This window comes from Emys orbicularis, chromosome 1 (genome assembly GCF_028017835.1).
Source record: "Emys orbicularis isolate rEmyOrb1 chromosome 1, rEmyOrb1.hap1, whole genome shotgun sequence".
Classification (NCBI taxonomy): domain Eukaryota; kingdom Metazoa; phylum Chordata; order Testudines; family Emydidae; genus Emys; species Emys orbicularis.
The window spans coordinates 7,848,976-7,865,904 of NC_088683.1; the positions used below are offsets into that span (position 1 = coordinate 7,848,976).

The following is a 16,929-nucleotide window of genomic DNA, read 5'->3' on the forward strand; positions in this document are numbered from 1 at the left end:
ATTCATCCTCCGCATCATACAGAAGTGAGGGAGGGAGGGATAGGTAATGTAGCCGACAGGGTCATGAGCTGAGGATTTGAAATTGGTTTCCCCTGGAAAAACACGATCTGCTTCTTTGTCTCCTCTCTTAGCCCCTCTTTTTTTATCAAGTAAGAAGAACATAAGGTTTTTACAGATACATCAGAACGAGGCCAAAATGACAGAAGAGGAAGGTAAAGGCTCAGAATTTCAGAATAAAGGAATACTGTCAAGATAAAAACACCTTTTTAAAGTGCTTCCCGGTGTTACTAACACCACCTGAGAGTATTAACTGAAGGAATTTGTGGTCCCAGCTTGTGATGAAGTATACAGACCGCAGTGACCAGGAAGGGGGTAATCAGAGCCTCTGGCCCCAGTCAGCCCCACCCATTACACCTGTACAAGGTATCAAGCCTGGAGGCGGGAGAGAGAGGAAAAGCCAAGCTCAGTGGTGGCTGACTGGGAGAGGGAGTAGACCTTTTGAGCTAGCCCTGTGAAGGAAGGAAGGCCTGGCTGGGGCTAGAACCTAACTAGAGCCTCCTTGGGACAGGTAGGCCTGGTACAGGACCCTTTTTGTCTCTCATAACTAGTTTGGGCTGCCCTTTGTTTTGGGACCAACAGAAGAATAAGCCGGGGCAGAGACTGTGAGAAAAGCCCAGCCATGGGCTACAGTAGGAAGCAGCCCAGATATACAGCAGGGGGTCTGAACAGATCTCCTCTGCTTTATACAGAGCCCCTGGGGCTGGAACCCAGGGTAGAGGGCGAGCCTGGGTTCCCCTACTAGGGCAAGGGGTGTGATGACCTTGGGGCCAAGGCCTGGCAGGCCCCAAAAGCCTGAAGTTGGGCCGAACCACTGGCATGCCAGAAAGGGTGGGACTGTTATTGACCTGGCCGAAGAGCCAAGTCCCCGGAAGAGGCAGATCAGCGCAGGGCCAGAACAGCTGTCGGGAGGGGGCGCCGAAGGAGGAGAGGCACTGCATCATGCCCAGCCACGAGGGAGTGTGTCTGTGGTGAGTAGACTCTTCCACATAGCTTGGCAGAGCACGCCCAGGGCCACAACCTGCTCCACCCATGAACAGATGCTCTCAGGAGCCACAGAAGGGGTATTTTGCCACAGTTGCTCCCAGCCTGTGGATCTGTGCTTGGCCATGGCAAAGGACCGTATATTTGAATGGCTTGCTGGGGCTTCTGCATTCCATCCCCCGAAAAAAAAATCCCAACCCAAAACAAAAAAACAGAGACTCCGCAGGAGATACTTCCACAGGGACAGGTCAGTCCTCTTCAGTACTTGAGACTCAACCTCTCCAGCCAAGGATTCTGTAGGGGTAAGTCCAAAAATCTCCCCGCCCAATCCACCCTACATTGCAAAGCTCCAGGGCTGTCTCCCAGGTTCTCCAGTGGGTAATAGTCACTTGGCAAGGAATCCTTGCTGACTCTCTTCCCAAGAGGAAGATCTGAGCTCTTTCTGGGATGTACGCCCCAGGCATCTTTTCCAATTTCATATTGGACAAAAAGAATGCAGGGGCTCAAGGCTCCCTCTCTGCCATATCTTTGTGATTGGAAGCCCCAAGTGATCATCCTTCCCCTCCCAAGAAGGCAAAAGAAAAGTAAAAAGGGTAGAAAATATAAAAAATAAAGCCAAAAAAATCTTCAGCTTTTCTCCTCCTGAGCTCTAGCTTCTCCCTCAAAGAAGGGTATTTTTGGCTTTAGATCATGCTAACCCCAGGCCAGAAAAGGTAGAAGTTGGTGGATTGTAGCAGAAGGTAAATGTGTAAAAGAGCAACTTAATCTCAATACACACAACAAGCATCCGCTCTGAACAAGAGAGTGGAGGAAAAGACAAAGGCCAGGACTTGAAAAATGGGCGTCTAAATTTAGTCTTCACAGTCCACATTTATGCACCTAAATACACAGCCTGATTTTTCACAATACCGAGTAGCCAGCAGCTCCCATTACCGTTAAATAAGTTAAAATTAATCAAGAAAAGGGTCAACCCTTGTATGCGTGGTTCTTTGAAATCCTGGCCCATGCTGTGTTAGTGATGCAGAGTGTAGGGTACCAGATCAGTCCCTATCCAGTCTTTGAGCTCTTAGAGAAATCCACTCCTGTGGTTGTTATGAATGAGCTGAGGGGAGCACATTGAAATAGAACAAGATGAACCAGGACGGTGCAAAGGGTTAATCACTGTGAGTTTTAGGAAACATTTGGCAGCTGAATGGCAGATAACACGGGTGACATCCACATAGGTAGTTTGATGTGCTTAGCTGTTGAGGGTGGGAGGGGGCAGAACTATTTAATTACAGTGGGTGCAATACTGCTGTAATCTCCCTTGGGACCCTTGCAGTTTGTTGGAGGAAAATGAAACATTTTTGTTTGCTGTTGTGTTTGGCTAATGTTCCATGGAAAAGTCAGGACTAAAGCCTCATTATATTCATTATAATTTACAGGCTGGTGTCTGGGGCTTCCCCATTCATACTCATGCTCCATCCATAAGCTGCCCTGTTGCACCTCGACATTGGTGTTCACACGTGTAAAATTCTGTTATGCTCTGTTGTGCATCTTTGAGAGAGTTGGATTTTTTAACATGATTAGACCAGGATGGCTCCTCCAGAGACACCTGGTGATGTGAAGGCAGGTTTGAGGTCACAAAACAAAATAAAGTTTGCAAGTCCTTTCAAACCATGCTGGGTGGAACAATTTCCTTATCTAGTGTCTGTGAAGTGCCTTGGGATGGCTAGCACTAGGGTCTGACTATTCAGAAACGGGGAGCTCAGCACTTTTTGCAGTTAGGACCCTGTAGAGCATCTCAAATTTAGCTCCCCCAAAAACAAGACACCCTAAATCACATAGATGAACAAGTTTTGTTGGGGGAGAGTCAACACAGCTTTTGTAAAAAGAAATCATGCCTCACCAATCTGTTAGAATTCTTTGAGGGGGTCAACAAGCATGTGGACAAGGGTGATTCAGTTGATATAGTGTACTTGGATTTTCAGAAAGCCTTTGACAGAGTTGCTTATCAAAGCTCTTAAAAGAAACTAAGTAGTCATGGGATAAGAGGAAAGGTCCTCTCATGGATCAGTAACTGGTTAAAAGACAGAAAAACAAAGGGTGGGAATAAATGGTCCGTTTTCACAATGGAGAGAGGTAAACAGCGGGGTCCCCCAAGGATCTGTACTGGGATCTGTGCCGTTCAACATACTCCTTTTTCCAGATCATTGATGAGTGAACAGTGAAGTGGCAATGTTTGCAGATGATACAGAATTATTCAAGATAATTAAGTCCAAAGCTACTGCGAAGAGTTACAGGGGTATCTCACAAAACTGGGTGACTGGGCAACAAAATGGCAGATGAAATTCAACATTGATAAATGCAAAGGAATGCACATTGGGGGGGAAACTCCCAACTACACATATATAAGATAGGTTCTGGATTAGCTGTTACCACTCAAGAAAGAGATCTTGGAGTCATCATAGACAGTTCTCTGAAAACTTCCGTTCAATGCACAGTAGCAGTCAAAAAGGCTGTCAGTGTTAGGAACTATTAGGAAAGGGATAGAAAATACGACAGAAAAATATCATAATGGCACTATATAAATCCATAGTACACCTACACCTACACCTTGAACACTGTGTTCAGCTCTGGTGGCCCATCTGAAAAAGGATACAATGGAACTGGAACAGGTTCAAAGAAGGGCAACAAAGATGATCAGCAGTATGGAATGACTTCCATATGAGGAGAGACTAAAAAGATTAGGGCTGTTCATCTTAGAAAAGAGATGGTTAAGGGGGATATGATAGTGGTTTATAAAATCATGAATGGAGTGGAAAAAGTGAATAAGCAAGTGTTGTTTATCCTTTCCCACAATACAAAACCCAGGGCCCACGCCATGAAATGAATAGGCAGCACGTTTAATACAAACAAGAGGGAATACTTTTTTACACAACCCACAACTAACCTATGGAACTCGTTGCCATGAGATGTGGTGATGGCCAAAAATATAACTGGGTTCAGAAAAGAACTAAAGTTCATGGAGGATAGGTCCATCAATGGCTATTAGCCAGGATAGTCAGGGATGTAACCCCATGCTCGGGGCGAACCTAAACCTCTGACTGCCAGAAATCAGGAAGGGAAGACAAGTGGATCTCTCTAAATTGCCCTGTTCTGTACACTTCCCCTGAAGCTCTGGTACTGGTCACTGTCAGAGACAGGATACTGAGGTAGATGGGCCATTGGTCTGACCCATAGAATCATAGAATATCAGGGTTGGAAGAGACCTCAGGAGGTCATCTAGTCCAACCCCCTGCTCAAAGCAGGACCAACCCCAGCTAAATCATCCCAGCCAGGGCTTTGTCAAGCCGGGCCTTAAAAACCTCTAAGGATGGAGATTCCACCACCTCCCTAGGTAGCCCATTCCAGTGCTTCACCACCCTCCTAGTGAAATATTTTTTCCTAATATCCAACCTAAACCTCCCCCCACTGCAACTTGAGACCATTGCTCCTTGTTCTGTCATCTGCCACCACTGAGAACAGTCTAGATCCATCCTCTTTGGAACCCCCCTTCAGGTAGTTGAAGGCTGCTATCAAATTCCCCCTCATTCTTCTCTTCTGCAGACTAAATAATCCCAGTTCCCTCAGCTTCTCCTCATAAGTCATGTGCTCCAGCCCCCTAATCATTTTCGTTGCCCTCTGCTGGACTCTCTCCAATTTGTCCACATCCTTTCTGTAGTGGGGGGCCCAAAACTGGATGCAGTACTCCAGATGTGGCCTCACCAGTGCTGAATAGAGGGGAATAATCACTTCCCTCGATCTGCTGGCGATGCTCCTACTAATGCAGCCCAATATGCCATTAGCCTTCTTGGCAACAAGGGCACACTGTTGACCCATATCCTGCTTCTCGTCCACGGTAATCCCCAGGTCCTTTTCTGCAGAACTGCTGCTTAGCCAGTCGGTCCCCAGCCTGTAGCAGTGCATGGGATTCTTCTGTCCTAAGTGCAGGACTCAGCACTTGTCCCTGTTGAACCTCATCAGATTTCTTTTGGTCCAATCCTCCAATTTGTCTAGGTCACTCTGGACCCTATCCCTACCCTCCAGCATATCTACCTCTCCCCCATCTTAGTATCATCTGCAAACTTGCTGAGGGTGCAATCCATTCCATCATCCAGATCATTAATGAAGATGTTGAATACAACCAGCCCAAGGACCGACCCCTGGGGCACTCTGCTTGATACTGGCTGACAACTAGATATCGAGCCGTTGAGCCCAATGATCTAGCCAGCTTTCTATCCACCTTATAGTCCATTCATCCAATCCATACTTCTTTAACTTGCTGGCAAGAGTACTGTGGGAGACCATATCAAAAGCTTTGCTAAAGTCAAGATATATCACGTCCACCGCTTTCCCCATATCCACAGAGCCAGTTATCTCATCATAGAAGGCAATCAGGTTGGTCAGACATGACTTGCCCTTGGTGAATCCATGTTGACTGTTCCTGATCATCTTCCTCTCCTCCAAGTGCTTCAAAATGGATTCCTTGAGGACCTGCTCCATGATTTTTCCAGGGACTGAGGTGAGGCTGACCGGTCTGTAGGTCCCCGGATTCTCCTTCTTCCCTTTTTTAAAGATGGGCACTACATTAGCCTTTTTCCAATCGTCTGGGACCTCCCCCGATCGCCATGAGCTTTCAAAGATAATGGCCAGTGGCTCTGCAATCACATCAGCCAACTCCCTCAGCACCTTTGGATGCATTAGATCTGGACCCATGGACTTGTGCACATCCAGCTTTTCTAATAGTCCTTAACCTGTTCTTTCACCACTGAGGGCTGCTCACCTCCTCCCCATACTCTGCTGCCCAGTGCAGTAGTCTGGGAACTGCCCTTGTCTGTGAAGACCAATGTAAAAAAAGCATTGAGTACTTTAGCTTTTTCCACATCATCTTTCACTAGGTTGCTTCCCCCATTCAGTATGGGTCCCACACTTTCCCTGACCACCTTCTTGTTGCTACCATACCTGTAGAAACCCTTCTTGTTACCCTTCACATCCCTTGCTAGCTGCAACTCCAATTGTGCTTTGGCCTTCCTGATTCCACCCCGGCATGCTCGAGCAATATTTTTATACTCCTCCCTGGTCATTTGTCCAATCTTCCACTTCTTGTAAGCTTCTTTTTTGCGTTTAAGATCAGCAAGGATTTCACTGTTTAGCCAAGCTGGTCGCCTGCCATATTTACTATTCTTTCTACACATCGGGATGGTTTGTTCCTGCAACCGCAATAAGGATTCTTTAAAATACAGCCAGCTCTCCTGGACCCCTTTGCCCTTCATGTTATTCTCCCAGGGGATCCTGCCCATCTGTTCCCTGAGGGAGTCAAAGTCTGCTTTTCTGAAGTCCAGGGTCCGTATTCTGCTGTTCTCCTTTCTTCCTTGTGTCAGGATCCTGAACTCGACCATCTCATGGTCACTGCTGCCCAGGTTGCCACCCACTGCTACTTCCCCTACCAATTCTTCCCTGTTTGTGAGCAGCAGATCAATAGGAGCACGGCCCCTAGTTGGTTCCTCCAGCACTTGTACCAGGAAGTTGTCCCCAACACTCTCCAAAAACTTCCTGGATTGTTTGTGCACTGCTGCATTACTCTCCCAGCAGATGTCAGAGTGATTGAAGTCCCCCATGAGAACCAGCGCCTGTGATCTGGAAACTGCTGTTAGTTGTCCGAAGAAAGCCTCGTCTACCTCATCCTCCTGCTCTGGTGGTCTATAGCAGACGCCCACCACAACATCACCTTTGTTGCTCTCGCCGCTAAACTTAACCCAAAGACTCTCAGCAGGCTTTTCTTCAGTTTCATCCTGGAGCTCTGAGCAATCATATTGCTTTCTTATATACAGTGCAAATCCTCCACCTTTTCTCCCCCGCCTGTCCTTCCTGAACAGTTTATAGCCATCCATGACAGTACTCCAGTCATGTGAGTTACCCCACCAAGTCTCTGTTATTCCAATCACATCATGGTTTTTTGACTGTGCCAGGACTTCCAATTCTTCCTGCTTGTTTCCCAGGCTTCTTGCGTTCGTGTACAGGCACCTAAGATAACTAGCCGATTGCCCTACTTTCTCAGTGTGAATCAGGAGGCCTCTCCTGTTGCACCCTCCTCCTTGTGTTTCCTACCGGTATCCCACTTCCCCACTTACCTCTGGGCTTATATCACCCCCCCCCCCCCGGTGAACATAGTTTAAAGTCCTCCTCACTAGGTTAGCAAGCCTGCCTGTGAAGATGCTCTTCCCTCTCTTCATTAGGTGGATTCCATCTCTTCCTAGCAATCCTTCTTCCTGGAATAACATCCCATGGTCAAAGAATCCAAAGCCCTCTCTCTGACACCACCTGCATAACCACGCATTTACCTCCACGATTCGATAGTCCCTACCTGGGCCTTTTCCTTCAACAGGGAGGATGGACAAGAACACGACTTGTGCTTCAAACTCCTTTATCCTTCTTCCCAGAGCCATGTAGTCTGCAGTGACCCGCTCAAGGTCATTCTTGGCAATATCATTGATGTCCACATGGAGAAGTAGGAAGGGGTAGCGGCCCGAGGGCTTGATCAGTCTTGGCAGACACTCCGTCACATCCTGAATTCTAGCTCCAGGCAAGCAGCACACTTCTCGAGTTTCCGGGTCTGGACGGCAGATGGATGACTCTGTCCCCCTTAGGAGGGAGTCCCCGACCACCACCACCCGTCTACTCCTCTTCGGAGTGGTGGTCGTGGAACCCCCATCCCTAGGACAATGCATCCCATGCCTTCCGGTCCATGGGGTCTCCTTCTGATCCCTTTCCTCAGATGACTCTTGCAAACCATTCTCCGCCGTAGTACCTATGCAGAGAGCCTGAAAATGGTTTCTTACTTCTATCTGCATTGGGAGTACATGGGTTCTCCTCTTTCTTCTTCTGGAGGTCACATGCTGCCAATTTTCTCCCCGTTCTGTACTGCCCTCTCTGATTCTTCAGCATGCTGTGCCTGCAGTACCAAATGCTGACTTCTATCCAGAAAGTCTTCATTTTCTCTGATGCAACGCAGGGTTGATACTTGGGTCTCTGGTCCTTTAACCTTCTCTTCCAATATGGAGGCCAGCTTGCACTTTGTACAGACAAAGTTGCTTCTATCCTCTGGGAGAAAGACAAACATGGCGCATCCTGTGCAGCAACACAACAGCTGATCGCTCTTTACAGGGGTGTGGCCCTGTAGAGTCTTTAGTGCTAGCTTGTCTTCTACTCTGATCACGATGGAACATTCCCTACTGAGACCTCTGGGGAATAAGCAAGTGTATCTCACCCTGAAAGAGATGGGAATTGCACCAGCGTACTTCAGGGCTGATATGGCCTGTAGTCTTGGTGATGAAGTATTATGTAGTCCAGCAGTGCCCACAAAGTGCTAGACGCTGTCCATACACACAGGAAGATTCCATCCTTGCCCCAGAGAGCTCATAATTGGAGACCAGCAACAGAGAAAGGGATAAAGCAGTCAGCTTGTGTAAAAATAAATACAGCCGCTCCCCAATGGCCCTTCAGTCTCGTCATTAGCAATGGGCTGATTTCACTGCCAACTTAAACTCAACATAGCCAAAGGTGACCTCCTTGTCTCCCTGCCCACCCAGCACCTTCCCGCTGGAGGTAATGGCTGAGAACACAACCATCCTCCCTGTCACTTAGGCCTGTAGCCTGAGCATCATCTTTGAATATCACAACTTCCTTCTCCTTTAGTCCATACAAAATAGAGTTGCTACGATGATTTTCCTGGCCTGGCATTGTCCGTATCTTGCCCTTTTTGTATCCCTCTAACCAGCTCCTGTTCCTTCACTACATCAGATTCAAGCCCTTGTTCCTACTTGTAAGGTCCTACACAGCTCTGTTCCTTCCTGCTTATGTACTCTAGTGTCCTGTCGCAGCACCCCCTTCCCCTGCCAGTGATGCTGGCCTTTTTCTGCGTCTCCCACAGGCTCCTTTGGGCTTGTTTCCAGCCTGCCCCTTAAAAAGTCCCCTCTGAACTACTCCATAAAGCCACTCCCCCATCCTTCAAGACCCACTTTCGCAGTGATAGCACAGGTAACTGCAAGTGGCGAGCTGGAGGGCCAGCAGGGACAGCGGATATAGATTTGATTTATTGGTTTAGCTTTTTATCATTTATTTTTAAAAGTTTGGCTCCAAGCCATCTAGCTGTGCGTGCAGCTGGCCTGTGGACGTGGATCTTACAACCATTCCTGTTCTTCCCGTTCGTTTGTTACCCATGTGTTGCATCTGCTTGTCATTTAGACTGTAAGCTCGTTGGGTCAGGAACACGTTCTCGTTATGTTTAGTCCCCAGCAAGATGGGGCCCTGATCAAGACCGGGGCCTTCGGGCCCTCTCCCAGCGCAAATAACGTAGGTAACCTGACAGAAGTGGGTCTTGAATGAGGATTTGAAGGAGGGAAGCGGAATGGCTGGAGGCCATGTTGTTATGACTGCCATTCTGCTCTGTCACACCCCTGCTCCGACCCCTTCCAAGTGAGTAGTGGTGGGCGAGGTCTGGTTTCAGGTAGAAAAACCCTTCACAAAGAGGAGTGAATGTCTGTCCCTGCTCCATCTCCGCACTCCGTTGCTTTGAAAACCTGCTTCTATTGTCTGTGCGGGTTGGTGCATTATTAATAATGTTTGTTTATAGGCCTTCACCTGGCAGGAGCCGATCTGAACTGTGTGCGCAGCTGATGTGTAGCATTGCGCCATGGAGCCCTGCAGTACCCCACTCATCTGTTGGCAAGAAGCTGTATGATGATTTCTGCCTGCTGGCTCTCTCAGTAATAGCCATATCTCCTTCAAGGAATTGTCCCCTCTTTGCCGATATTTGTATTTGCACAGCCCCAAAAGTTTTGTGTCAGGGATTTCTTATTTAATACAATTGAAAGGATCCAAAACCCATGCTTTAGATTAACATGTGCCAGCTAGATTAGGGCTAATCAGGGTCCAGGTCTCAGCCGATGCAGTGCAGGGACAATCCTAGACCTCATTACGGTGTATCTGCAGTTTAATCATCTCTCTCCCAAGGGCGATCATCTCTGCTTTAATGCACAGCAGACTTTACAGCCCTCACCCATCTCCCTCCTTGGTTTGTTGCCACTCCTGTCAGAAAGGCTTCTACCTCAGACACTGAGGCGATTTAGTTTAATCCCGTGTAGAAAGGAGCCTCTCTCTCACGGATAATTCCCTGCTTGAAGGTATTGCTGTGTCTAAGGTGGGGCTGGGCTTGACTACACCCCTGATACCAGGAATCCATCCTTCCCAGAGAGACTGATCCCATTCAGTCTTCCCCCTCTCAGTAGAGACTGGCTGGCAACGGCTGTATCCTAGTGTGCGCCGACGCTCCCCTCTGTACATCGCAGGGGGATCAAGCTTTGTAACCTTGCGTGTTCCCTGGCCAATAAGAGAGAGTCAGTCCCTTGCATTGTGTGGAGTCTTTGGAATATTGATCTCCTATGTAGGCCAGGAGACCCATTCGGCCAGTGTGGCACAATGGAGAACTTTTAGGACCAGTAAGTCTAGCTGCCTGGAGTGGAGATCTGCCAGCTTCTTATGTCTCTGGTGGGTACTCAGGTTCCATGCTGGCCTAAGGCCAAACTTCCCGGTTGCTGCCTGGCTCCCCCACAAACTGAAGTCCGCGAGGTTTTCTTGACTAGTCCATCAAAGACTTTTTTTTTTTTTTTTTTAAGGGGGCTGTGTGTGTGGAAGGAATGTCCGCTCAGACGTAAGCCTCCGCCACCTCCCTTTGAAAATACATAACAAGCCCCAGTCCTTCCACAATCTGCTGTGCAGGACTCTGCAGGTGTCAGTCATATGGGGTGGTGCCGGTGGTTACAGTAGGGCCCGGGAAGCAGGTCTCCTCTCTCTATTCCAGATCCTGCCACTGACTCACTGTGTGACCTTGGGGCAGGTACTTAACCCCTCTGGATCTTTCTACCATCTGTAAAGTGGGCAGACGAATACCTCCTTCCTAGGGGATTTGTGAGCCTGAATTGTTAGCAGTATGTGTTGAGATCTTCAGCTGAAAGGGGCTAGCGCAGTGCACAGTATTACTGAACTCTCTGCCCTCTCAAACCCTGGGGCACCCCCCTGGCCAGCATGATTAAGACCTAAGCTTTTCTGTCTGCACAAAAAGTGATGCGAGGACACGGAAACACATTCTGCTGCCTCCTGTCATTAAATAGTGTCCTCTGGGGATAGAGGTCCTGACCTCGGCTAGTGAAATCTGAGTCAAATTGCCCAAACAGGACAGTGGTTTGACAGTAGACTCCTCTGTCTGGAAAACCTGGATCAAAGATCCAGCTATCCAGAATGATTTGAACTTGGTCTGGGTAAGGCACAATTCTGCGCTAGCCAGGGGCATAGACTTAGATGCTCTAAGAAGTCATTTCCTTTGCTAATTTCTAGGATTCCATAGTCCAGCCAAAGCTGCTACAGCCTTCCCTGGCTCTGCCTTGCATCCAAGTGCACGTACCACGGTGTTACTGGAAGGCAAGAGGCTGCACCTTTATTGCAATTATTGAACATCACTTAATCGCCCAAACTGCACGGAAACCTCTGGGGCCTTAATACATTTTGTTATTGTCTGAGCAGTAAACTAACCTGAATTTGTCATACCACATCACAGGATTATTCCGAAAGCACCAGAAGTGAGCCTGAAGCAGGCTAAATTGGACCTTAAACCGAAGCAGTGTAAATGATCGTGAGAGCAGGAGTAGGAGAAAAGCTGATGGGAAGAAATGAGGTTTATTTTGGAGAGGCCGGTGGCAGTTCTGGGATAAAGGGGCAGGCTGACTGGTGCTCATAGTGAATCAGGCTGTTGTCTGCAAGACTCCTGCCTTTCTCGTTGCAGAAGTTGGAAGGTGGGTAGTGAATGAAGCAGGGGACGGCAGGAAGAGAAAGGATGGTCTCATGGTGAAGGCAGTTGACGGTTGCCCTAGAGAATTGGACTCTCTCCGTGCTCTGCTGCACAGTTCCTGGGCAAATCACTTAAACCAAACTTGTCATAAAGCAACCACTACCTGCGTGTTCCTCATTTTCTGAGTGCCCAATGTGAGACTCTTGGAGCCAGATTTATAGAACTGCCGTGTACTCACAGCTGCTATTGAAGTTGATTGGAGTGAGCTGTGCTTTTAAGATAGTGATATAAAATTGCTAATTACTCTGACAAATCAGGCCCTAGACATCTAAAGTTGGAGACCCGACCTTTGATAATTTTGGCCTTAATCATTCAGTTTCACATCTGTAAAATGGGGCTAATACCACTTTACCACACTTACCTCATTAATGTGTGAGAAGCACTCAGCCATAATGGTGAAAGTGCCATAGAAACGCCCATGAGTAGATGAATAATTTTGTATTCAGAGCAGGGTTTGAATGGCGTGCCTTAAACAAAACCTCAGGCAACACGCTGAATGTGGCAGATAAAAAGGGATGTTGAATAACTATCCATTCACTGAAGGAGGCAGGAGTCCCTTGGAAAAAATAGTATATGATCATGTAATTGAAGACTGTGTCATAATGCATATGGATAAGAGAGCTGAATTCATGCTCCACACTGGCACAGGGCTGTGTCCACAAACTGAGTCACCGGCTGATTTCTGTGACCTTGCCCAGCTTTAATCCAGACTGTTCCTCTCTCTTCTCGCCTTCACTCACGTTAAGTCTAAATTCAGTACTAGGAACCTTGTCCAATCTGATCCATGAGGCAGCTTGGGACACAACACAGATAATAGATTTTTTTTTTTCATGCACATGTTCCTTAAAATATGAATGAAAACAGCTTTGCTGTTGTGGCTGGGCGGGGCTGGGGAATTTACAAGCAGCCTGGAATCCTTGTACTAAAGTGAGAGGCTCAGGGGAGAAAGTGACCAGCCCGGTCTCATTTTCTCAGCTGAGTGAAATGCAGGCAGTTAACACAGGCTCAGCTGGGAAGTAAATTGCACTGTTTAAAATTGGTTTGGGTTTAACAATAACAAGGTGTTTGGCTACTGCCAAAGTCCCTTTCCCGCTGCTCCAAACGGATCTCCCCCTCCCTTCCCGAATCCTATACTAGCCTTCCCCTCCAGGGTCTCCACTTCCACTTTCCCTTCTCTAATACGTCCCTACCACTCTTGATCTGGCCAGTCCCTGCTCCTGTCCAATTCCTAGGTCCCCATCACTTACTCTTGCCTTTATACCTTTGCATGCTCATGTGTGGACCAGCCTCCCAGTCAGTGTACACAGCGCTCCCGTGCTCCTTGAAACCAGCCTGTTCTTCAAGGCATTCCAACGCCAATCACCCACTTTTCTTGCATTGTAGCGCCGTGGGCCCTTAGAGCCTTTCAGGACAGAGACCTATTGTTTCATGGCCCCACCTTCTCCCCGTGTATCCCACCATGTACCCATTGGAGTACCGCCCTGGAATACTGTATACAGGTCTGGACCCCATATTCAAGAAAGATGAATTCAAACTGGAACCAGAGCAGAGAAGAGCTACTAACATGATATGGGGAAGGAAGGGCCTATCTTAAGAAATGGGAAGAGCATGGCTTATTTTGCCTAGCAAAATGAAGGCTGAGAGGAGATCTGAATACTCTCTACGAATTCGTTAAACACCAGGGAGGGTGACGCGCTAGTTAAGCTAAAGGACAGTGGTTGGCACCAAAACAAAATGGGCATAAATTGGCCATGAACAGACTCAGGCTGGAAATTAGAAGAAGGTTTCTAATAATCAGAGGAATGAGGTTTTAGAACAGCCTCCCAGTAGGAACTGGGGGGGGGGGGACAATTAGTTTTGAGAGAGCTGGACAAATGTATGAGTGGGATTGTATGACAGGGTTGCTTATGATGGGTGGGGGCAGGGATCAGCAGCCAATGGGGTCCCTTCCACTTTGTAATTTATGTTCCTAAAGCTCATCTGGTCACCTGTGGAGGTGAGGAAGGGATTCCCCACTCCCCCCCCCCCCCAAATGTATTCTGTGGTTGGGTGGGTTTTTTTTGTTTTGTCTTTTTGTCTCCTTCCTCTGAAGCACCAGGGGTGCGCGTGGCTGGAGTTGGGACACTGAGGTGGCACCAAGCATTCTCTCTCTCGCATTCTTAGCCAGCTGGTTCTTGCTCATGTACCCAGGGTCTCACTGATCGCCATATGTGGGGGTCAGGAAGGAATTTTCCCCCCAGGTCAGATTGGCAGTGACCATGTGTGGGCTTTACCTTCCTCTGTGGCATGGAGTGCGGGTCGCTTGCTAGGATCATCAGGGTATATCTGCCATTGCAGGGGCCGTTGGCACTGGTGCACCTCGGTCCTTCCTGTTCTCTGCCTGTGGCACACAATAGTTTAGTCTCCTGTGGGCTGCAATACTTTGATCTAATTTGGGGGTTAGTGTGTGGGTGCTGGGTGGTGCTGGTGGCCTGTGATAGCCAAGAGGTCACACTAGATGAGCTGGTCCCTTCTGGCCTTAAACTCTATGATTCTTGGAGCTATGTAAATAATAGCAACACACGCGGGATAAAAGATGTATCAAAACATGCTTGAGTCCTTTGATTTGTCCGGTTGAAATGTCAGAACGATCTGCAAATTCCATCACCTACTTTTGTCTCCGCAGGGCTCGTCCAGATCCCCGTCAGCATGTACCAGACGGTGGTAACCAGCCTCGCCCAGGGGAATGGTCCCGTTCAGGTCGCCATGGCTCCCGTTACTACGAGGATAGCAGACAGTGCCGTCACCATGGATGGTCAGGCAGTGGAGGTTGTGACCTTGGAACAGTGACGCTGCTGTCATGGCAGGATCATGATGATGTTTTTCCTCGTCTCTTACGTGAATAATTTTTTTACGCCTCTTCAGAGATGCAATCAGGTGGCATTGAGTCTCCCAGCTTTGGAAGCAAAGGTTTCGTTAACCTTTTTTTAAAAGGAAAAAAAAATAGCAGAGGATGTGTGTTAAGTGCATTTTTATAGTGCCGCGCTGATCTTGTGGGAGTGGAAAGCCAATTTGTAATGGACTTTCATTCTGAGGAGATTTAAATCAAAACACAACCCCCCTCCCTCACACCCCCGCATGAAATATCTATTAGAATCAGGGCAAGATGGGAAGATTGCCACCCCCAGTAGGAAGCGGCTGTACCCTTGGCTGGAGAGAGTTCCAACAGCGCTGCTGCCCGCTAAGCCGGCAGTGAGTTCTGCAGTGGCTCCCGGGGCCGGCCCCTCTGCCCCGTCACTTTGAGAATTAGGTTTCGAGAGAGAGAGAGTTTGGAAAAAGTCTCTCCTCGGGGAAGGCGCATGCGCGACTGTGTAGGGGCAGCAGCAGCCTTTCGAAGGGATAAAGCTCCTCAGAGGACAGCAATTGATCACCCCGCAGTCCCCGTAAGAGAGGAAAACTCTGCCGTTGAAGTTCTTAAGAAATTCCGTGGAGAGTTCCCCCTCCTCCCCCATGCCCCTGCCTTGCTCTCCTGTAATCCACCCTCAAGACCTGCCCTTATCTTCTCTGCTATTGAAATGTAGCTGATGTTTTAGACCCTTCTCTTTATTATTTCATGTTTGTAAATTTAGACTGCAATGGAGAATCTCTTAGGGGGCTTTGGCTGGGGCACTACGGCGGGGAAAGGCTGTTAAGAGAGTGAGGAGTTATTGACTAGGGCAAATTCTTCCTTCCCCTGCCTCTCCCCAGGGCTTGTTTTATAACTGAATCCTATTCAGCCCCATTGCTGAGAGGTACTTCGAGTTCACCTGAGCTATGTCTGCCACTGGTATTATCAGAGCCGGGATAGGACTGTATGAAACAGATGATCCCCTATCTCAGCCTCGACCCGTCCTGGAATATCCAATCCTCACAATGTTTCCTTGTTCAATAAATATGGGGATCAAACCGACTCCTTCCATAGCCCCCCGCCCCAGTTCGCGTTCAACAGGTCCCGCACCTGTTTCTGCTGTATGTGCATCTCCAGCACGGCTTTGCTGCTGCGAGTTTTTTTTAATCTACTTCATGAGAAAACCTCTAGACAGAAAAACGCCTGGTGTGTTTTCAGTGGCTGATTTTACTTGACTTTCCAATGGGCCAAACCTTTGCTTCCCCAAAACAACAAACACTGCCCCTCCCCCAAGCAAGCTCCTCCCTTCTTTTAGCCACTCCCTCCCTCGGTGTGTGCAATTGTGCATGGTATTTAATTTTTTTTTTTTTTTTTAAGTGGCCATTTAACAAAATTCTCCACGTCTTGCTCCGCCTTCAAGACAGTTTTCAGATCCTTGTATTTACTTGTTTTATATGAAAATATCAAATGTTCTTTGTATATGTTTTTCTGTACTTTAAGGAGGGGAGGGAAACATTTCCATAGAAACAGCCCTGCTTTTCCAATTTATTTTTTTTAACTATTATTATTTTTTATTGTCGTTGTGAAGATGTCCAGTGGCTTTACAGTCGGTGTTTCTTTGGCAATGAAATAACATTCTTACCGTCTAAGAAATTCTCCCCAGAAAAAGGGAAAGAAAAAAAAACAAACAGTCAAGTAGCAGAGCATGGAATACCTGTTGTTTTCCCATTCTGTCTATTATTGCCTCATTCAATAAATTGTTACAAATGTGTCTGCCCCCGGAGTCTCTGATTTGTAGGTCTTTGCACAGTTTTGGTAAATGGAGGGAAGATGTTTTTAAAAGGAGACTGTCAGGTGGTTAATATATAGTAACTTTTTTTATTTTATTTTGTTTTGCTTATCTGTGCTGTTAATATCTTAGGGCCTTTCCCTGCAGACTTGACTCAGATGCGTAATCCCATTGACTCCAATAAAACTATTCAACTGAGTAAAGCTATGTGTGGGCGGAAGAGTCTGCATGATCCGGGCCTTAGATTATTAAGTGAATGTTTTTTAAAACTCACTTGTTTACTCTTTTTGCACTTCACTCAGCTTGAAC

General features: G+C 47.6%; 1 protein-coding gene across 1 annotated transcript in view; it reads left to right on the plus strand.

Moving 5' to 3' along the window:
* Nucleotides 1-16,600, plus strand: part of NRF1 (nuclear respiratory factor 1) — a 121,679-nt gene extending 105,079 nt beyond the window's left edge. Inside the window, exons 12-13 of the mRNA XM_065406342.1 lie at nt 132-212; nt 14,631-16,600. Of these exons, the coding sequence (XP_065262414.1) occupies nt 132-212; nt 14,631-14,794 (245 nt within the window). The 3' untranslated portion in view covers nt 14,795-16,600. The remainder of the gene's footprint in view (nt 1-131; nt 213-14,630) is intronic.
* Nucleotides 16,601-16,929: the final 329 nt, after the last annotated feature.